General features: G+C 33.8%; 1 protein-coding gene across 1 annotated transcript in view; it reads right to left on the bottom strand.

Moving 5' to 3' along the window:
• LOC139506806 (uncharacterized) overlaps positions 1-23,463 on the bottom strand; it is a 117,992-nt gene that overhangs the window by 62,783 nt on the left and 31,746 nt on the right. Inside the window, exons 35-52 of the mRNA XM_071295554.1 lie at positions 18,040-18,292; positions 17,120-17,283; positions 12,189-12,362; positions 11,264-11,516; positions 9,933-10,102; positions 9,394-9,570; positions 8,709-8,964; positions 7,667-7,827; positions 6,987-7,160; positions 6,485-6,694; positions 6,213-6,255; positions 5,705-5,868; positions 4,298-4,459; positions 3,756-4,014; positions 3,305-3,474; positions 2,489-2,662; positions 1,377-1,586; positions 1,076-1,118 (exon numbers count right to left, since the gene is read on the bottom strand). Of these exons, the coding sequence (XP_071151655.1) occupies positions 1,076-1,118; positions 1,377-1,586; positions 2,489-2,662; positions 3,305-3,474; positions 3,756-4,014; positions 4,298-4,459; positions 5,705-5,868; positions 6,213-6,255; positions 6,485-6,694; positions 6,987-7,160; positions 7,667-7,827; positions 8,709-8,964; positions 9,394-9,570; positions 9,933-10,102; positions 11,264-11,516; positions 12,189-12,362; positions 17,120-17,283; positions 18,040-18,292 (3,217 nt within the window). The remainder of the gene's footprint in view (positions 1-1,075; positions 1,119-1,376; positions 1,587-2,488; positions 2,663-3,304; positions 3,475-3,755; positions 4,015-4,297; positions 4,460-5,704; positions 5,869-6,212; positions 6,256-6,484; positions 6,695-6,986; positions 7,161-7,666; positions 7,828-8,708; positions 8,965-9,393; positions 9,571-9,932; positions 10,103-11,263; positions 11,517-12,188; positions 12,363-17,119; positions 17,284-18,039; positions 18,293-23,463) is intronic.

The following is a 23,463-nucleotide window of genomic DNA, read 5'->3' as shown; positions in this document are numbered from 1 at the left end:
ATGAAAGTATTTCAATTGTTTGTGGCCAGCTAATCAGCCTCGTAACAATAGAATTAGAATGTAGTAAAATAAAGTTAAACAGTTAAAGGAAGTATAGATGAAAAAATAATATTTCAACTTTTTTGTTCATAATTGTATTAAGGTATGAAAATAATGAAAAGTTATATTTCAATATGTATTTGAATTCTATTTATTGTAGATTTAATCTTTTTTACCTCACAAAACGTAAATATAAGGAACAATTTTGAATGGTGATAAAAAAGGGGAAGTAACTCAAGATGAAAAATGTTTGTAAAACAACAGTGAAATTCTTTACAACCTTAAACTAAGGTAATTGGTGTTAATTAACAGTGTGTTTGACACCAAAGCTGTCAAGTGAAGCCATGCACTTAAACGGGTCACTTAATTTGACAGTTTACACAGCTAGCTGAACTACCTGTTCATGGTAGAATTAAGAATTTGACGGTATTTCAAAGGAAAATCACTTATGAATTCAATCTCAAGGCTAAGAAATCCAGGTGAAAACGGGTCATTTTCGGAATTCCCGGGTTATTCAATGACCCGGCGGGTGTCCCGGGTGATCCCTTAGAATTGTGAAAATCTCGGGTCACACATGCAGAATACTGGTCAGTTGACAGGTATGTGCACTACTAAAACAAAGAATATAATTGTCCATAGGACACCATGCTCACACTATCATTTTAAAATGACATTTTGTTATATTCAGTGAACTGGCATAACACATAATAATGAACATGTGTACTAAGTTTCAATCTGATGTGACCAAGACTAAAGATAAATTACTCAAACCAAATATTTTAACCCGTTACAGAATAGACAAAAGGACTGACCAGAAAACATAGTGCCTCCACTAATGTCATAGGATTGGGCTTCATAATTTTGTGGGAAAAAGTTGAATGCCTAAGGGGTGTTCCAGTGGTCTTGGAAGGCACTTAAGATATACATTTCTTGCCTCTTAAGACCTCTATATACTTTTTTCTGGAACCGTACTAACAGTTTATTTTCTGCATGCCTTCAAATTTACTATTTTTAAATTAGTGAATCCAATAATTACCTGACTTTGTATATACCACCAAGATCTAACTCGTAACTCTTCTCTGAAAGAACAAAGAATAATACATAAATTTTCTTATATCAAGTTTGTCCCCAAGAGGAATTTTCCTTTTTTTTTCTATAAATATTGGAGACAGTGTACATTGACATGTTTCCTCCTTTTTCAGATATATTTTTCTAGTTGCCTATTGTTTTCTGTGTTATTGGGTTGCTGTCTCAAACAAATCCTTTTAATCAAACAATTGATTTATTATCAAAAGTACCAAACAATTACAACACATCAAATATTAATCCATACTCACCAAAGTCAAAGCCAATGAGAGAGACTTGGAAGCTGTATTTCTCTACCCCAATCAGTAAGGTGAATTGACAGGGATCCAGACTAAGGTAGGCATTGAAGTCACTCATGGTCTCAGGGTCATTGACACAGCAGGACACTTCAGAACATTTACTACCAATTAAACAAACAATATCTCCATCCAGAACACCAGGGGACACTCCAAATGTACAGTCTGTAAACAAACATTTCACAGATATTTTTTTTTAAACAAAATCATTTGAAAATTCATCTAACATCAATTTTTTTATCTTAATTGACTAAGATTGTCAGTTTTTCAACCGAAGGTTAGTGGTTCTCTCCGGGCACTCTGGTTTCCTCCACCAATAAAAACAAACAGCCACGAAATAGCATAATAGTGTTGAAAGTGGCGTTAAACACCAATCAATAAATCAATCAATCAATTTCTAAATTTATGTTTATTTGCAACCCATCTGGCAGGTTGATGACTTCAATGAATTTCAAGTGTTGCTTTATTTTACACCATTTCCGATATAAGGTAGGTAGTTTTAACATTTTATGTCAATGTTGAATTTAAAATGGCAATACTTTAACATGTAAACTATGCAAAACATACAAAGACAATAAACCATGACCGAGATGCAGTGCAAATTAATCTGTGTAAATGAGACATGCCAATGCTAAAAATAAATCATAAGTGTCCCTTAAATTAATCAAAACACAAACTTTAACATGTACACTATATGCAGAAGTTTCAAATCGATGAAACTTGAGAGTGGGGGCAAGGTTATACAATCTCCATACAAGACTGAGTTGTGCTAATACAACTGCATACCAAGCATCATTGACTTTAATACCAGTAGTGGTTCATCTTAAACAGACTTTAATATGTAAACAAACAGTGTGGCCGGGCTATAATAAACCCACAGTAGTTTTGATCTCATTAATGGCACAGTTGATACAGAAAAGGTCACCTTTTATTCCATAGGCAGTCTGAATTATTAGATTATCTTCACCTAATGCTTTGATTCAATTCCTTATGGAAGAATTTTGCTTTTTTTAAAAACTTTTATTACTTTATATTGTTTACAAAAACATCAAGAAATTTTGACTTACTGTTAACCCAACCATCTACTGATCCTTGGTAGTCTCCCATTGTATGATTACAGCGAGGTTTGTTTTGGTATAGAGCTACTTCTGTTTCTTCCAATAACTTGGCAATCTGCCAGGCGTTCAGTGTTGCATCATCTTCAAGACCTCGACTTGTCTTCCATTGTTCTTTTGTAAAACCTGAAATAAATGATAATAGAATTATTGTACGCTAAACCAAATCTTACATTAAAAGAAATGAGATGATTGCATTTCAATCTCTTGCATATTCCATATAAGGCAAAAAAGCTCTCATTTTATATTGAGGCCCAAGGAGCTTTTGTACACTTAAATTTTAAATAATAACCATATTGTGGCAAAGAGTCTATAGGCATTATCAGTATTGTTGTAAGGGCTGTTCCATAAAAGCATACATGGGACCTAATGAAGGCACTTTGAAATTTCCAATATGGGTGGATATCAAGTACAGTGAAAATTTAAGTGAAAGGATAAATTTGCTTCAATAGATAGTTTAACCTTTTTGAAAGGGCCCCATGTGTTCCATGGAACACGCCTAATGTCTGCTGCTAGTTAAATTATATCAAAAAGAATGGAAAACATGTGATCAACTCATTATCCTTTACCCATAGACTTGATCTTATAAATGTAAGTTTTTTTCTTTTTTTTAAGAACTTGTTGTTGATAATAGATATTGTATAGACACCCGTCTTTTGTTGGAGAATGCCGTTTTGGTTACTTGTGTTGTAGGGTAGCTGCTTCACTGATGCCTACTACAGATCTAAGCCTGTGATTTTTATTGAAGCCAGATGCAAGTAAACCTACCATCTTTAGAATATCCATATCCCCACTGTGGTAGACATGAAGATCTTGGTAGTTCAACGCTGTCCATAACCGTAAGGCTGTACTCACACAGTGCACCATTGGTGGTACACACCTCAAACATAACAGATATTCTGTAGAGATTCTGGTCTGGCAAATCATCTATTGTGTACCTGGATTTGAAAAAAAATATTTAAAACAGGTAATCATGTGAAGAACCTACATACAATCACTTTAAAATTTATCCTTTGAATTGAAATGATTGACTAATTGTTGCTTGTTTGCTTAAAGTTCAGTGGCAAGCAATCATTTCATGCATATTCAAGATGAGTAACTATTATTAATTAATATAACAGGCAGGTTCTTCAAGGTGGGATGCCAGGAATGAAAGGCAGACTTTGTTTTAACGTAGTCAAGCTTAGAGATAGGAATAATTGACTTAAAAAACACTTACTTGAGTCTGAATACTCCTTTAATCCACAAATAATCTTCCAGTCCAAAGGTGTAGTCTCTCAACATGAATTGTTCCTTGTAATTCTCCAAACTAATCTCCATGTACTGTGTACAGCCATACAAATTAAGTGAGAAATCAAATGTATGGTTACCCAAAAATGGTACGGAAACACAGCATCTTACATCTGTACATACATCTGATATATAACAGGAAGTACCACTGGGTAACATTGGCAAGTTGTTAATGGTTGAACCACAAGCTGAAACAATTTGTTATAAATAATTATATAATAATGAAAGAATACTCCTTAAAATTTACACATAGTTTACATTTGACTACTTCTTTTAATTCAATTTTTTCTAATAAATAGACATCTGAATGAGGTAGAGGGGCCAATAAAAAAGTTTCCATGAAATTTTTCTGAACATTTATTTAACATACATCTTCAACCTTGATGTTAAAAGTATGTTGGTCTCCACCTTTTGAAAGTATATCTGACCACTGGTTATAAACGCAAAATCTACTTTTATACTTTAACTTACTATTATTCCATCCATTAGCTATAAACAGTGACATTTCATAGTCACATGAGTTTTTAAGATACCAAGCCACATCCAGTTCATCATAGAGTCGTGTAAGGTCCGTTTCAGTCATGGCATCCTTGTCAATACTGTTACTAGTCGCCCAAGTTGTCAGAGAGAAGCCTGTAATAAAATGGCATTTATCTATCTATATGTGTATATCTTGTCTTACTTTGTATGTTCTATAATGCATATAAGACTAGCAATCAGGTCTAGATCCTTTACGTAACTTTTATTGTTTTGAAGTGATCTTTATAGTTTGAAAGTGGGAAATAATAAAACATTCACTATGTGGAAAAGAAATCCTTCAAATAACCTGAAATTATCTACAAACAAAAGACATTATGAATGACAGGTATAATATTCCTTAATGCGCATCCTCAGGTAGTGTTTAACATTAATGTAAAGTTTCATCAATATCCGTCTGACTGTTCTGGAGGGAGAATTGGGCTTACAAGTGACTATTACAACTATTGCAATAATGAAGCAAGTTAATTTGATTATCTCCCCTTCAACATGTTTACTTGGAATAAGATTCCTATATATACATTCAGAAGTAGTGTTCTACAGTAAGTAAGTAAGTAAATTATTTATTATAGTGACATGTGTTTTTCACAAAATATTATATAATACAGTGAGATATAAAAACAATAATTAGAACACCCGACCCTTTGGGTCTATAAGTCTACAACTGTGTAAAATTTCATTAATATTTGTCTAGCCATTAAGGAGGAGTTACTTGGCACATGGACAGTTGGATTGACACAGACAGACAGATAGATAGATGTACTGTTACACCACTGTTCCAGGTTAGGGGAGGGTTGGGATCCCACTAACATGTTTAACCCCGCCAAATTCTGTACGTATGTGCCTATGTGTGGTTGTCGTTTGTTGCTGTGTTACATATTTGTTTTTCGTTCAATTTTGTTTGTACATTAATTAGGCCGTTAGTTTTCTCATTTGAATTGTTTTACATTTGTCATTTCTGGGCCTTTTATAGCTGACTATGCAGTATGGGCTTTGCTCACTGTTGAAGGCCGTACAGTGACCTATAGTTGTTATTTTCTGTGTCATTTGGTCTCTTGTAAAGAGTTGCCTCATTGGCAATCATACTGCATCTTCTTTTTTATAAACAGATGGATAGGTAAACAGACAATGTGATTCCTTTATACTTCCCTGGCAGGTATAAGGAATTAAAATTCTCGTACAATGTTCTCTTTTTTTTCAAAATACTGAAACATTTTTAACTTCATACTAACATAAATTAATCAATTTTCAAAAAAAAAATTGCTTTTTTTTTCACAAATCACTGAAACATTTTTTCACTTCATTATAACATTAATGAATCAATTTTTAAGACATAACTACCTGCATTCTGGTATGTCATCTGTGAAGCACAAGTCTGCTTTTTAAATCTGGCATAGTCCAGAACAGACTGGGTCCAGGCACAACTACTATACATCTCCCAACAGGACGATATCTCCAAAGATACCATATATACTCCTTCACTCCATAGGTCATATATATTGTACCTGAATGAATAATTAACTTTATGTTATAGTTCAAATTCTTAATTTACATTTTGTTTTGTCTTACATATTAAAATAACTTTTCTGATTCTTAAATGAAATAGTCAATTTATTATTTTCAATTCCGGAAAGTCGTTTGAAAAATGTAAATCAAAGAATAAATATTTAACCAATCTACAATATCTTATTTTCTTTTATGGTTTCTTATAGGATTTATTCATTTCTGCCATCTATTTTATTGGTCTTTTTCCTTTTGATCAGTGACAAAATACCCATAAAAGATTTGTTGCTAAAATCTCTAAGACAGCAACCCAGCATTATTCAATAGTAAACCTTCTTTATCTCACCTTATGCGTATTGTCTTTACTAAACTGAATTCATGCCATTTATCTAAAAGAACAGAAGTATGCATGAATTAAAATCCTAATACATGAAAGATTATAGACTATAGTGATTGGATGTCATTATATTTGAATAATAATCTATCACAATTTATAAGTAGAAAGGTATTTTTAAAATTAATTCATTGAACATCTTAAAAAAGTGAATCATATAAAAATGGAAGCAAAATCATAAAGAATAATGCAAAAAATCCACTTTTTATTCACATGAATCTTACCAAATTCAAAGTCATGCAGAGGAATATAGAACTTCAGTTTTTCTATTCCAATGTATATCTTTCTCTCACAATCATCTATCTCAAAGAAAACTTCAAAAGTCTTGCTTATGAAATCTTCATCCAAACAACAGCTAATAGCAGCACAGTCTGACTTCAGTCGACATGTCATTGGATTGGTAGAGTTAGTTACGACATCTGTGTCAGAGCATTCTGAAATAAGATAGTGAATTTTACTTTCATGTGAACCACCTGTCTTGAGATATATATCTTTAGCTTAAGAGAATTTTCAATATAAATGGACTTTCAAGAAAATTATTTTATATTTTCATTAACAAGTATTTCAGACATATTTTCGGAGCATTTTTTAGAAATCATTTCAAAATTAACTTTTTCTTAACTCAACATTATTACAAATCTTTATTTTAAAAAAAAAACAATAACTTAATAAAACTCTACGAATAAGGTTGTGTAGTTTTTGACTAATCTTGTGAAATCAGCTTACCTTTTTTCCATCCATTGGTTGATGAATCATACGGTGAAGTGGCACGGCTACATTGTGATGATTGGAAGTATCTGGTCAGGTCTAAGTTCTGTAGAAGTTCTGAGATGTAATAAGCTGGGTACACTTGTGTTGTGTCAATAGATCTCTCTCTGCTCCATTGATTCAGTGAAAAGTCTGAAATTAAATATCAGATTTACACAATAAATAAATGGATTTATTGATTGATTGTTAGTTGCATAATGACAAATAAAGGCAAATATTTCATGCATACTCAAGACGATTAATAAATAGACCAAATTAAAAAAAATAAAATTGGTTGAATTTAGAATCAACTTATCCACAATTCTGTTTAAAGAAAATAGAGAAATAATTTTCTTCTACTTCATATATTTAAGAAAAAAACCCAAATTTGATGCTTTCTATATTTTCAATGGGACACATTAGAACGTGAAAAGTCATATTATTAATTCTTTCCTACGGTAAACATTTTTTAAATTGAAAAATATGGTGATTAACAAGATTTTAATGACTTTTTAAAGCAAGTTTTTTTTTCTTTTCTTTAAAACAATTATTTAAAAAATGTTTGTTGACAGGCTAGTGTAGATAAACTCTTAGACCACTTAGCCACTGTCATGCTCCCACAGTCTGATATTTGGCACATTAATATAATTGATTTTTACCTTTCACCCTATATGTATCATCCCATGTACATCTCTTTTTAGGAAACTTTACATCCTGGATGATAGTTTCTGTAAATTCACAACTTCCCGTCTCTAAACAGAAGGAAAAGCTTACATCCAACAAGTAAGCTCCCTCTCCAATGAAGTCCTCTATTTTGTATCTGAAAATGAAATACGATATCTGTTGCACTATCCTCCAGAACTAAAAAAATTCAGGTTTACACAATTTTAACACTGCCCTAATATATTGTAACTTTTCTGGATTTTCCCCTTCTCAATGCATTAACAAAACAAATGGAGAATGTGTCTATGGGCCATTTACATTTACTTCTCTCTATATATTTTAAATGAAAAGGCCAAAAACACTCATTCATGCCAAAGGAAACTTACCGTACATTTAAAATACTTAAAAGCAAGAATAAGAAGCTATCTCTATTTTTTTCATAATTTTAATGTATAACAGATTCTCTATTGATGTTTTGAATTTAAGCAGAAAACTTTCTGGTTACAAAATATTTAACAAAGTTTCCCATCAAATCACTACATCTATAGAAATATTGTTAACAGTAAGTTTTAGATAGCAAAATATTTCAGCTGTGTTTTCTCTACACCTCAGCAAACTGTTTTTCTCTAAAACTCAGCAGAATAGGTTAAGTATGCTTCAATAAAATATATAAAAAGCATCTGGAAAAGCACCTTTAGTTATAATTTTCAGTGTGTATCAGGCCTATTAGACATTGGTATTATGCATTAGGGATGTGGAAAAAACAATTGTCATAATTGATTTACTTTCAATTGGTTTTTTCTGGCAAAGGGGAGATAATTCAAATGAAAATCCTGTTCCATCTTCATTTAAATTTATGTCTTACAAGTCCAATACTTTAAAAATTGCAACTTAGCAAGACACCCCTATCAGACATCTGATTAGTCATATCATGTTGGTATTCTAGATAATTTCTTTTATTATCAAAATTTGGATATGGAAAGGGATATCCAACTTTAGGGTTACAAAAATCCTAGCATTCATAACAAAAACACTTACTCCATTCTTCCAACTCCTATAAGGTTAAAATGTTCAATAGTTCCAAAAGTGTACTCCAGTAATTTGTATTGTCTGTACATTGATTCCAAGCCAACAGTTATGTCCTGGTAACAATGGTTTATGTTAATATGGAAGTTCATCGTCTTGTTTGTTAGTGGAATGGTGATACAGCATTCTAAACCAGTACATGTATCCATGGAAACAGTACAGACAACTCCTGATGGCAGCACAGGGACAGAAACAGTCATTCCACAATCTGCAGATAGGTAATAGTTTGTTTTTTTAAATGCAAAAAGAAATCTAAAATATCAAGTTTACAAATAAAGACTTTTTCAATAGGTTATGTATAATACACAAAAACAATGGAGAAAAAAAAAGACACCTTTATATTTCTTTCTTTAAGATACATAAGAAAAATTTGAATTTCTAGGGTGGGGGGGGGGGGATACCTTTTGATTTTTTCTTTGAAATGTAGGGAAAAAATTAGTATCAAACTGTGTAGAGGATATGTTAAAATTAACAAGCATTTCAAAATACATAGAAGTGTGAAATTGTAATTTTATACTGCATTGACAAGCCAGGCTTGTTATATTTTAAGGATATAAAAACGGTATATACAACTGTCACAAAAGGATGCATTTCACAGTCCAAAATATACAACAGACAGCTAATACAAATCCCTTACCATTTTTGACACCTCCAACATTTCCAGAAAAGGTACTACCCTGTTGATCACATGGAGGCTCATACAGATAAGCTGCTATGCCAGCGTCAGACATTAACTTGGATGTTTCTGGTCCCCTCAGAGGTTCTGTCTTGGTTACACTATTGTCTGTCAGCCATGTTGTCAATCCTTGGAATCCTAGGAAATAAAATGGAAATGATATATTTGGTCTTATCAGATCTTTGTGATTTAGATTCATTAAATAAGACTTTATCACTGAAAAAACAGGATTTTTAATCATCATTTACTTTCGTCCATATATATCAGGGCTTTTTTCACACTATTTTTTACTATTTTTTCCTCGGTTTCCAATTATATCTGTCATATTTTCTGCTCATTTCATATTTCAAACATAACTTTGTAGCATAGAATGATGCATGCATACATAATATTTGACTGGATTACATTTTTAAATTAAAAATCACCACATGCCCTTCTCTCTTTTATAAATTGTCACCAAATTTATATATAAAATTTTTTGTGAAAATACTAATATTTACCTGTATCTAATCCTGAATTCCAGTCACATGACAATTTAGGAAGTCTGTATTTATCAAAGATTACAATATCAATTCCACATGGTGTTGTTTCTGTATCTGACTCACGACAAATCTGAAGTTTCATGTCAATTAAATAATCACCCTCAATCTCTAAGTCCTTTACTGTAAACCTGTAGAAAAAATGCAAGTTTTAATTAAATCAGGTGTGCTTGGTCTTTTTTTAGTATTTACATTTTTACAAACTTCGTATATATTTAGAAAAGATAATTGCAAAATACATATCCTGTGTAATTATCGTTCAGGCTTAGGGTTTTGTTTCCTCTATAATATGAGGCAGGCATTACCTGTAAATGGGGACGAAGTCTGTATGAATTATTTTTTTGTAATTTAAATATTTGTTTAAAAAAAAAGAAACGAAAATACCGTAACGTTTCCGATTTTGGTTCTGTTGTTAGGGATTTAGTTGTGACGTTATTTAAATTATGACGTCATATGCAATGTAAACAAAGAAACGCTATCATCAGGTAACGTTTTTTCATATCAAGGAATTATTAAAAATGAAATTGGTATTGCGCGTTCCTTCCTATTTTATACTAGACTGATAAATATATATTTTACTCAAAGTTTCATACAAACGAGACCGGAAAAAGGAAGTACATTGTACATTTCTGCACAGGTCCGGGATTTCAAAACACGACAAAAAAAAATTTGAACGATTTTGAGTTCATTAGTACAATGAAAAATTCGGGAAATTTTCCCGTATTTTTTTTTTTTTATCTTGAATTTTCTACTGTTATTGGGGACTCCGTCCCCATATTAATTACCAGCATGAGGTATTATTTTTCCATTTTATTGACTATATAACCAGTTAAAAAGGGTATCGTTTTTATTGAAGAACTAAGATTCGACATTTTATTCTACAAATTTAAAATCTATAAATACATTTGACACTAAACAGGTTTTACTCCAAATGCTCTTTCTCTTTTATCTTAAACATCATTTATATACAAACAAAATTTTGACTGAATAGGACACATGTAAAATATTAAATTATTGAATATTATACAACAGTTTGATTTTATGGTTTAAAAACATGAAATCTTTCCACAAAATCAGTTCCTCTTTGTCAAGGTATTTAAATTTTTGCAAGTTCACCTGTCCCATTGAATAAATACAAGAGCTACTGTTCTCTGTGAATTGTTTTCAATGGGACCTGTAATATTTCATTGATTAATTTAGCTTGACAAAAAATTCAACTCTTAGTGATGAAAATACATGTACCAATACCAGTTTTACTATACAAGATTTTCTTAAGTGAAGACAATACTTACTCCATTCTAACATATCCAAACAACCAAACTTCAGTCAGCTGACCCCATTCATAATCAAACAAAAGTGTACTGAATGTTAATTTGTCTATTCCAACATTCAGTGTGAAAAGACATGGTTCAAACTTCACAAATGTCTCAAAACTTTTTCCAATTCTGGTGTCTGGCAAACAACAGTATACAGTTGTACAATCACTGCCAACATTACATACAGCTCCTGATAAAGTAGGAAGAGCTGCCATAGACTGTCCACATGCTGTTTATATAAAAAAAAAATTAGCTACTTCAATGATTCTGTGTGATCATCTAATTATTAAAAAGTCATTATCAAAATTAAAAGGAGGAGTTTTGATGACCAATTACAATCAGTTATTGATATCTTTTATAGGTTTCAAATGAAAAAAAGAGATGGTGGGGGTTCTCAACTTCTGGTTTTAATCGATTGCCTTAATTTAAGGCAAACAAGAAATCAACAAAAATTAAAATGCTTTGTATAAAAAAAAAAAGGTTTTCAGCATGATTTTTTTAAAGCAGAATTGAATATCTATCTACTTTGTCAAAAAGTAAGCAATAAATAGTTGATCACAGTAATCTTTTTTTTTGACTCGTTACAAATACAAAATTCAGTTGAAAAAATTAAGATTTCTCTAATTATCAATTTGTCTGGTTTAAAACACAAGTAAAACTCAGTTAAATTATAGGAAAATTTGCTCAAACGTAATAACTGTTGAAATCAAAATTCATGCAAATGTTTAATGTTATTTCAAAGTTTGATATAACCCATATGTACTATATAATATTGGTCAGGCTTAAATACATTATCAACACAAAATTTTATATTTGGAATAAATTAGTACATGTATTTTGGTTGATATATACATCTTTTACGAATATCTGTAAAAAATAAATTATTTACAGGACAACTTACAATTAGTCCATCCGTTTGTATGTCCACTGTAGGGAGATGCAGAACTACTACATTGTGTGTCCATCAAGAAATCTCCAATGGCTAACCTCTCTATCAAGGCAGACAGCTGATTGATATCCAGATTATCATTTACACCTATACCTTTCTCATTCAGGAAACCAAGGAATGAAAAATCTGAAACAAAAATTGTGTTATCCTATGTCAGTTACAAGAAATGTCCACCACCAAACACCAATTAAAGACAAATTAAATTTGCTATTTAATTGTACAGCTTTGTCAATCTTTTTCCATACGCATGTTTTTTACAGAGATTCTAGATGATATTGTTTTTGTTTGACAATTGATTTTGATATTGTGTATTATTATGTGATAACATTTATTATTTTTATTATTTTTTTTATTATTTTTTTTTTATTTCATGGCTTTATTGAAGGTACCCCCTCCCTAACCTCACAAATCCTTGGGGACACTCAGCTGTTACCATCTGTGTTATGGCCATTTATGAAATTTTATCACTGGTTGTTTCAAAAATTTCACTCATCCCCCAAGAATTTCTGGGGATAAACTGTCAAATTTCATACAAATTCATTCCAACACCAATTCAACATCAACACTACTAGGCTTCCTCATAGCCTCCTTACAGGCTTCCTCATTGTCTCATTATAGGCTTCCTCATAGCCTCATAGGCATGATAGCCTCTAGGAATGATAGCCTCATAGGCTTCCTGATAGCCTCATGCATTTATTTTGAACCATCGTTCCAATTGGATTGGTGTGATGTCAAGCCAGGGGTCTATACTTTGCTACTTTTCAGTATGCACATAGCTAGGCTCTTGGTTTAGGCATGGAGCAAAAAATTAAATTTTTTAGCTGAGTAGTTTCCCCAAGGGCCAAATTATAATTGTGATGTATATATATAAAATAAAAGTTGCAATTACATTTTGTAAATTATGATTTATGTTTAATTCAAACATGGATACCAATGGCATTGCTACACAGTATTTCCCAGGAGTTTATTTACAAGATAGGTGATAGCAGGAAAAATTAGGTTGATAATAATGTGAGCACTAAATCCTTAATTTTACATATCATGAGTTCAAACAGTGTGTTCTGAAAGAAATCAGGGGTAATTAAATTATTTAAATTACTATGAAATTAATATGAACTCATTATGTGTGACTTTGAGGATTTTGTTCACTGACACATTTATTAGCAAAATTAAAATATAGGGCCGAAAGTTAGATCAGGATGGTTTAATTGTCAGGTCAAAGAATTTGCAAGAAGATATGAGGTTGGATGTTTGCTCAGGTGTTAACACACATTTCCCTATTACATAACAGATTACCACAGAAAAGATACAGTATAAACAAAAGACAATTAAAATAAGATTAGAACAGCATCACATCAAACAGAAATAAATTTACCCTAAAAAATATTTACAAAGAATCAGAACACAATGCAAACATGGAACAAATGACAATTAAACATATTCAGGATCATTTCTGAGAATTTTGTATAAATAGGTACTTATATGTTATATAAGTTATGTTTATACATAATTTGATTTTAATTACTCAGTAGTCATTATTTTAGGATTTTCCCAGGATGTGTATTTTCTTTGCTGTTGAGATGAAACAGATTTATTATCATATGTCAATCAGTTAGATATGAAGTTTATCACATGTTCTTAGCAGGAGGTCTAATTTCATCAGTTCCAATACAAATATACATGTCTTGTTAATTAGTGACCACTTGTGGCATTTGGCTTCCTTTGTCCTTTGTTTCTTGATACATTAATCTGGGTGCAGTTTTAACTCCTCCCACTTAGGAGTATCCCATTAAGAAGTTGTGTATTAAAAACCTGTGTATGCTGCCTTGAGTATTCATTTATCTAAATGCAGATTATTCAGTTATAGAATAATCTTGGCTAATAGTGCTAATAGTGTTTTAGCTAAAAACTTGCCTCCCACCGACCCCTCCTTTCACCTTCAATATTGCCATGACAGGGGAAGCAATCTCAGCATTATGTTTATTGATTTCATTTATGAAATTTTATCACTGGTTGTTTCAAAAATTTCACTCATCCCCCAAGAATTTCTGGGGATAAACTGTCAAATTTCATACAAATTCATTCCAACACCAATTCAACATCAACACTACTAGGCTTCCTCATAGCCTCCTTACAGGCTTCCTCATTGTCTCATTATAGGCTTCCTCATAGCCTCATAGGCATGATAGCCTCTAGGAATGATAGCCTCATAGGCTTCCTGATAGCCTCATGCATTTATTTTGAACCATCGTTCCAATTGGATTGGTGTGATGTCAAGCCAGGGGTCTATACTTTGCTACTTTTCAGTATGCACATAGCTAGGCTCTTGGTTTAGGCATGGAGCAAAAAATTAAATTTTTTAGCTGAGTAGTTTCCCCAAGGGCCAAATTATAATTGTGATGTATATATATAAAATAAAAGTTGCAATTACATTTTGTAAATTATGATTTATGTTTAATTCAAACATGGATACCAATGGCATTGCTACACAGTATTTCCCAGGAGTTTATTTACAAGATAGGTGATAGCAGGAAAAATTAGGTTGATAATAATGTGAGCACTAAATCCTTAATTTTACATATCATGAGTTCAAACAGTGTGTTCTGAAAGAAATCAGGGGTAATTAAATTATTTAAATTACTATGAAATTAATATGAACTCATTATGTGTGACTTTGAGGATTTTGTTCACTGACACATTTATTAGCAAAATTAAAATATAGGGCCGAAAGTTAGATCAGGATGGTTTAATTGTCAGGTCAAAGAATTTGCAAGAAGATATGAGGTTGGATGTTTGCTCAGGTGTTAACACACATTTCCCTATTACATAACAGATTACCACAGAAAAGATACAGTATAAACAAAAGACAATTAAAATAAGATTAGAACAGCATCACATCAAACAGAAATAAATTTACCCTAAAAAATATTTACAAAGAATCAGAACACAATGCAAACATGGAACAAATGACAATTAAACATATTCAGGATCATTTCTGAGAATTTTGTATAAATAGGTACTTATATGTTATATAAGTTATGTTTATACATAATTTGATTTTAATTACTCAGTAGTCATTATTTTAGGATTTTCCCAGGATGTGTATTTTCTTTGCTGTTGAGATGAAACAGATTTATTATCATATGTCAATCAGTTAGATATGAAGTTTATCACATGTTCTTAGCAGGAGGTCTAATTTCATCAGTTCCAATACAAATATACATGTCTTGTTAATTAGTGACCACTTGTGGCATTTGGCTTCCTTTGTCCTTTGTTTCTTGATACATTAATCTGGGTGCAGTTTTAACTCCTCCCACTTAGGAGTATCCCATTAAGAAGTTGTGTATTAAAAACCTGTGTATGCTGCCTTGAGTATTCATTTATCTAAATGCAGATTATTCAGTTATAGAATAATCTTGGCTAATAGTGCTAATAGTGTTTTAGCTAAAAACTTGCCTCCCACCGACCCCTCCTTTCACCTTCAATATTGCCATGACAGGGGAAGCAATCTCAGCATTATGTTTATTGATTTCATTTATGAAATTTTATCACTGGTTGTTTCAAAAATTTCACTCATCCCCCAAGAATTTCTGGGGATAAACTGTCAAATTTCATACAAATTCATTCCAACACCAATTCAACATCAACACTACTAGGCTTCCTCATAGCCTCCTTACAGGCTTCCTCATTGTCTCATTATAGGCTTCCTCATAGCCTCATAGGCATGATAGCCTCTAGGAATGATAGCCTCATAGGCTTCCTGATAGCCTCATGCATTTATTTTGAACCATCGTTCCAATTGGATTGGTGTGATGTCAAGCCAGGGGTCTATACTTTGCTACTTTTCAGTATGCACATAGCTAGGCTCTTGGTTTAGGCATGGAGCAAAAAATTAAATTTTTTAGCTGAGTAGTTTCCCCAAGGGCCAAATTATAATTGTGATGTATATATATAAAATAAAAGTTGCAATTACATTTTGTAAATTACGATTTATGTTTAATTCAAACATGGATACCAATGGCATTGCTACACAGTATTTCCCAGGAGTTTATTTACAAGATAGGTGATAGCAGGAAAAATTAGGTTGATAATAATGTGAGCACTAAATCCTTAATTTTACATATCATGAGTTCAAACAGTGTGTTCTGAAAGAAATCAGGGGTAATTAAATTATTTAAATTACTATGAAATTAATATGAACTCATTATGTGTGACTTTGAGGATTTTGTTCACTGACACATTTATTAGCAAAATTAAAATATAGGGCCGAAAGTTAGATCAGGATGGTTTAATTGTCAGGTCAAAGAATTTGCAAGAAGATATGAGGTTGGATGTTTGCTCAGGTGTTAACACACATTTCCCTATTACATAACAGATTACCACAGAAAAGATACAGTATAAACAAAAGACAATTAAAATAAGATTAGAACAGCATCACATCAAACAGAAATAAATTTACCCTAAAAAATATTTACAAAGAATCAGAACACAATGCAAACATGGAACAAATGACAATTAAACATATTCAGGATCATTTCTGAGAATTTTGTATAAACAATCTTTTTATTATTTTTCTTTTGACTGTAACACTAAGAATTATAAATATTACAAGTCATTTAAAAATCTTTTAACTCCCTTGGTAGATGTATTGCACATAAAGACTTCAAATCATTTGGATCCCTAAAGCATTTCATTGGGTTGTGTATTTAAATAACTTGGTTATCATATTCATAATTTGTATTGGTTATTGTGCTTAGGTCCTTTTGGTCTTCATGCTCTAAAACATTTGACATAGTTTGCTTTTCAAACCTTTAACCTTGAGCTGAAATTGTTATCATTTGCGTTTTTACATTCTATGCTAAATCATTCCGATTTTTAAATACCTGCTTGAACATAATCATTCTTCCATTCACATGGTGCCTTTGGTAGGGCTGTACTTATCAGGACAGGGACAGTTATTTCACATGATCCATTTGTCTCCATACATATACTCATCTCTAGGTCTACCATAAACTTCCTTTCTGCTTCAAGATTTTCAATTTTGAATCTGAAAATATGTTTTTTGAAACCTTTACTCATTTGAAACAAATATTCCTAATATATGTATAGTCCTACATTTGACTTCTAAGGTCTTTACAGATCATCACTTTAGACCCAATACATGTATAGTCCTACATTTGACTTCTTATGTCTTTACAGATCATCAATTAAGACCTAATACATGTATAGTCCTACATTTGACTTCTAAGGTCTTTACAGATCATCACTTAAGACCTAATACATGTATAGTCCTACATTTGACTTCTAAGGTCTTTACAGATCATCACTTAAGACCTAATACATGTATAGTCCTACATTTGACTTCTAAGGTCTTTACTGATCATCACTTAAGACCTAATACATGTATAGTCCTACATTTGACTTCTAAGGTCTTTACAGATCATCACTTAAGACCTAATACATGTATAGTCCTACATTTGACTTCTAAGGTCTTTACAGATCATCACTTAAGACCTAATATATGTAAATTCCTACATTTGACTTCTAAGGTCTTTACAGATCATCACTTAAGACCTAATATATGTAAAGTCCTACATTTGACTTCTAAGGTCTTTACAGATCATCACTTACGACCTAATACATGTATAGTCCTACATTTCACTTATAAGGTCTTTACAGATCATCACTTACGACCTAATACATGTATAGTCCTACATTTAACTTCTAAGGTCTTTACAGATCATCACTTAAGACCTAATACATGTATAGTCCTTTCAATTATTCTTTAAATACTAGTACTTACTCAAGACCAATTACTCCGTGCAATTTTACTTTTTTGACTTCGCCATAAGTATATCCAAACAGACTGATAGTAATCTCAAGCTTCTCAATGACTATGATCATCTTACGGTTACAGGGATCCAGTTTTATCTGTGTGTTAACATTCCTATTGATCCTTGGAAAGCTGCTACAACAAGTGACACCAGTACAAGAGCTGTACAGATGACATATGGTACCAGATTGCAGCACTGGTAATTCTACATATTCTTCACATGCTGCAGATGGAAAAAACAGAATTCAATTTATTTAAAACTGACTGATGTATACAACCAAGATATCATCTTATAATATGTGGCAGGCATAACCTGTGAATGGGGACGAAGTCTGTATGTATTATTTTTTTAATTCAATCACGTTGATAAAAGAAACCAAAATACCGTACGTAACGTTCCCGATTTTGATTCTGTTGTGAGGGAATTAGCTGTGACGTTCTTTAAGTTATGATGTCATATTCGATGTGAACAAAAGAAACGCTTTCAACAGGTAACGTTTTTTCATATCAAACAATTATTAAAATTGAATTTGTATTGAGATCCAATCTTATATTTTACTAGACTGATAAATATAAATTTTTTCAAAGTCTCATGCAAACAAGACAGATAATTGCGCAAAAGCGGAGAAAACCGGAACAGGAAGTAGATCTGAAAAAAAAAGTTAACGATTTTCAGTTCATTAGAAGAATGAAAAATTTCGGGAAATTTTCCCGATTTTTATTTTTTTTTAATTTTTTTTTTCATTGATTTTTCTACCGTAATTGGGGACTTTGTCCCCATATAATTTTGGTCTTTAAAAATGATTAATAAAAAAACATGCGAGATGAATTAAAATAATGATCTTACATTTATCATAATTGTCAGGATCATAGCAAACACTACATCCAAAAAAATATTTTTGTCTGTCACCGTTCTTCAATTTCAAGCATTTTCAATTACAAAATTTGTCAAGTTTCAATTTACTTTTATTTAAATATTACAATTTATAATTTGAATTCTTCACTTTTTCACTTTATTAATTAATATCTTACTAGCTTCTTTTTTTTACACATAACACCAATTTTCTAGTTTTAACAATACACAACTTTTCCAGCAAATTACAATATCAACTTCATTTTAGCTCATCTTTAAACAAGAGGTTGTCAGAGCGACAGCAAACCAGATTTATTAACATTTATTTGTGTCCTGGCATTTTTCAATATCACAAGAACCTTAACTGATGAATGGTGAAAGTGAAAATCCTCAATATCAAATTTGACCTCCATTTTGTCATCAGTAACAACATGTTAAAATTTGAAAAGCTTTGGTTGAATGGTTCATGAGTAAATGCAACAACATGACTGGAAACACAATTTTTCAATCTTTCAAGAGCCATAACTCCTGAATGGAAAAAGTGAAAATCGTCATTATTGAACTTGACCTCAATTTTGTCATCAGTAACAACATATTAAAATTTTAAAAGCTTAGGTTGAACAGTTCATGAGTGAATGCATGGACAGGACTGGAAACGCCATTTTTATTACATTAAATACCTCACCTTCATAAATTTAGATATCAGTCCACTCGCTGCATTATTCAACCGGAAACCAGCCAGAAAAAGAAACCATGACCCCGTGACAACCTCTCCCACCTGACACCTGTGTGTCCTAAACCTTCATCATTTTTTCCGGTTCTACAACGCATGCTGCACGTTTTTTTGTGGAGGAGGAAAAAGTTTATTTTTTCACAAACAGTTTAACAAGTTGATAATTTATATATTTAGTAATTTATATTGATATTTTTGTTTATTATTATAGTATATTTGGATAATTTTATATTAATTTTATCTGAATATTATGGATAAAATTCCAGCTTCAGGTACCCAAGAGGTAAGTGACAGTCAAATTCACACATCCAATGGTAATTTGTTGTCCCCTTGGCGTTCGGCCACCCATTCAGATGAATTTTGGGATAGAAGTTTGGAGTTTATTCCAGGTGTTTCTGGTGTCGGTCTGGAACAGGACTCGGAACCTGTTCCTGTCAGGACTTTGCCTTTCACTCCTGGTGCTAGTCAGTTGAGGTTATCTAGGCCTAGCAGGGTATCACATACCGTAACTAGGCCTGCAGAGATACCAACGTCTCCTGTGGCTTGCACGACAAGCAGGCAGGAGACACTACCAGCTGGCATCAGGAGTGACCCCTTTTCTCGGACTAGGTGGCCCATGAATTTTGCATACCCTCCCATGCCTATGGGAATGCCCAACTTGCCGCCTTATCCCCAGCCTTTTGATCCTTATTCGGCTCAATCAGTTTGGTCTGGTCAGGGGTTTGGTGGTAGATCCTCTTCAGAGTCATCCTCCTTTAAGGATGAGATGAGGAGTCTTACCACCTCCATTCACAAGATACAAGCTACTGTTAATGCTAAGTTTTTGGAATTTGGTAACAGGCTTGATCTTATGGAGTCTAGGGGTCTGTCTCAGGATCCTGCACAGGATCCTCCCAGACCTCCTAGACAGTTGTTGGAAGACGACTCAGTTTCTTTGGCCCCTAGAAGTCAGGAAGGTAACTTTTTGGAGGACCAAGATGGTATTTCTGATGTTGATAGTGTAGTAAGCACAGAGGGAGATGCTTTCGCTCCTAAGGATCCTGCTTCAGGCAACCCAGAATGCCTTAGGAGTCTGGTCTATTCTATTCGTAGGAATTTGTCGGATATGCCCATGTCGTCTCCACCTAGGGTTTCTTCTACTCCTTCAGATTTCATGGCTTGCTCAGGTATAGTCAAGCCAGAGTCTAAGGGGTATTATTCTTTTCCAGAGTCTGGGCACTTTACAACTGCTTTGTCTTTTGTAAACTCTTCTCTGGCTGAGAATCTTGCTAACACTAGCAAAACTGGTGGTAGTAAGTTCTCTGGTTTCGGACCTGCCTCTTACCCAGGGAGATGTAGATCTAAGGACTTTGAGATCCATGGATCTTCCTTGGGTATGTCGGCTCCTGCTTGTGACCGGGCTTTTTCTAGTTTGCTTGGTTCGAAACCTTTGGATGGCCTCAGACTTTCTCAAGCTTCTTATGTCAAGTCAGAGAATAATCTGAGGTGTTTGACTTTTGTTCTTGAGACAGCTGAGCACTTTTTGTCAGCAGCTGGGTCTCTGTTAAAGGACAAAGGGGAGGAATTTTCAGATTTGAGGTCTATGCTGCTTCAGGTAGACAAGAGTCTTGGAATGTCTCAATTCCTTCTTCTTGGTACTGTGGCAAACTTTACTCTTGCTAAGAGACAGGAGATTCTTGAAAAATCAACTGTCTCTGAAGCTCTTCAGCAGAGACTTGTCAGTTCTCCTTTGTCTAAGGACAAGTTGTTCTCTGTTTCCTTAGAGCAGTTACAGGAGGAGGTGAATAAGGCCCCTCCTGTAGTCAAGGTGGATGTGAAGGTCACTGATGGGAAAAGATTTGTCAAAACTACTCAGATGAATAATCCTTCTTCTTCTTCGTCTTCTCATCAACCCAAGGCTTCTACCTCTTCTTCTTCTTCACAGTCTACGAAGAGGCCAGCTTTTTCTCGTCCCAACTATTCAAGTGGGAAGAAAGCTAAAGTGGTTAAGGGAAAGAAGCAGGGTAAGTGATGTGTTGTCCCCTCCGTTGAATCGTTCCCCACTGGAAGAGGAAAATTATACTTCTCCTCTTCCTCATCTTCCAGTGGGGGGCAGGCTGTCCCACTTTCTAGATCAATGGGCTCTGATAACTTCAGACAAGTGGGTACTTTCGATTTTACGGAGGGGATTGGAACTTCAGTTTCTGGAACAGCCTCCTCTTTCTCCTGTTCCAATCAATCTGTCAGTGACAAAGGATTCTCAAAAGAATCAGTTGTTACAAAACGAAGTGAACATTCTGATTCAGAAGGGTGTTTTGGAGGAGGTAAATCCTCCTTCTCATCTAGGGTTTTATTCCCGGCTGTTCTTGGTACCCAAGAAGAACGGGAAAATGAGACCGGTTCTAGATCTTTCTGTTCTCAATCAGTATCTGGTGGTCCCACATTTCAAAATGGAGACCAACAGGTCTATCAGGTCGACAATTCATTTAGGAACTTGGACAACCTCTCTAGATTTGATGGACGCCTATTTTCACATCCCTATTTCTCACAAGTTTCGTCATTTCCTGAGACTGGTGTGGGCAGACAAGGTTTACAGTTTCAAGGCTATGCCTTTTGGCCTGGCTATTGCACCCCTAGTTTTTACCAGGATTTTTCAGACGGTGGTGTCGTATCTTCATACTCGGGCAGTTCTCATTCATTCCTACCTAGACGATTCTCTCATCAAGAATCATTGCCGTTCTCTTTTGGAGGAACACACCAATTTGTCTATCCTTTTACTCCTGAGACTGGGTTTTTTGATTTCATGGGAAAAATCAGAGATAATTCCCAGTCAGAGTTTCAATTTCCTGGGAGAACATTTTCGGACAGATTTGGGTCTAGTGCTTCCTCCAGAAGAGAAGGTAGTCAAGGTATGTCAGTTAGTCAATGCTCTGACTCAGTTTTCATCTGTCCCAGCTCGTCAATTGCTTCAGCTGGTGGGTTTCTTGATTTCGATCATGGACGTCATTCCACTAGGACGTCTACACATTCGTCCAATCCAGTGGTATCTGATGGAGTTTTGGCATCCAATTTCTCAGTTGTGGGAGGCACCTGTTCCCATCCTTCCTCGGTTGTTACCTCATCTTCAATGGTGGCTTCAGGAAAAACATCTTCGGAAGGGAGTTTTGTTGGATCCTCCAGACCCCAGCCTAACTTTGTTCACAGATGCGAGTCTGATGGGTTGGGGAGCTTATCTGGAGGGCAGGACAGCATCAGGCCTTTGGTCAGGTGCTCAGTTGGAGGAACACATCAATCTTCTAGAGATAAGAGCTGTGTTTCTTTCTCTCCGTCAGTTTCAGGCTGTGATTCAGGGTCAGTCACTACTGGTTGCCACGGACAACTCCACAGTAGTGGCTTATCTTCAGAATCAAGGAGGGACCCATTCCTTTTCTCTGTATCATCTGAGCAAGGAAATTCTTCTTCTGTGTCACAGTCTCAATATTTTTCTGTCAGTGAGACATGTTCCAGGCAGTCAAAATCTTCTGGCGGATGCTCTCTCCCGTTCCCGTGTTCCAGTGAACACAGAATGGGAAATTCATCCATCAGTGTTTCAGGAGATCATTCTTCGTTGGGATCGTCCTCATATAGATCTTTTTGCCACCAGTCTGAATCACAAATTGGAGACTTACGTTTCTCCCATTCCAGACGAGAAAGCTTGGGCAGTAGATGCTATGACCCTATCTTGGAAGGGAATGTTCAGTTACATGTTCCCTCCTTTTCGTCTTCTTCCAAAGATCTTGCACAAGATTCAGAGGGATCTTTGCAAGACCATTCTTATTGCTCCGGCTTG

The sequence above is a fragment of the Mytilus edulis genome, chromosome 1, assembly GCF_963676685.1.
Source record: "Mytilus edulis chromosome 1, xbMytEdul2.2, whole genome shotgun sequence".
Classification (NCBI taxonomy): Eukaryota; Metazoa; Mollusca; class Bivalvia; order Mytilida; family Mytilidae; genus Mytilus; species Mytilus edulis.
The sequence above is the reverse complement of the archived record's forward strand: the minus strand, read 5'-3'. Positions and strand labels throughout refer to the sequence as shown.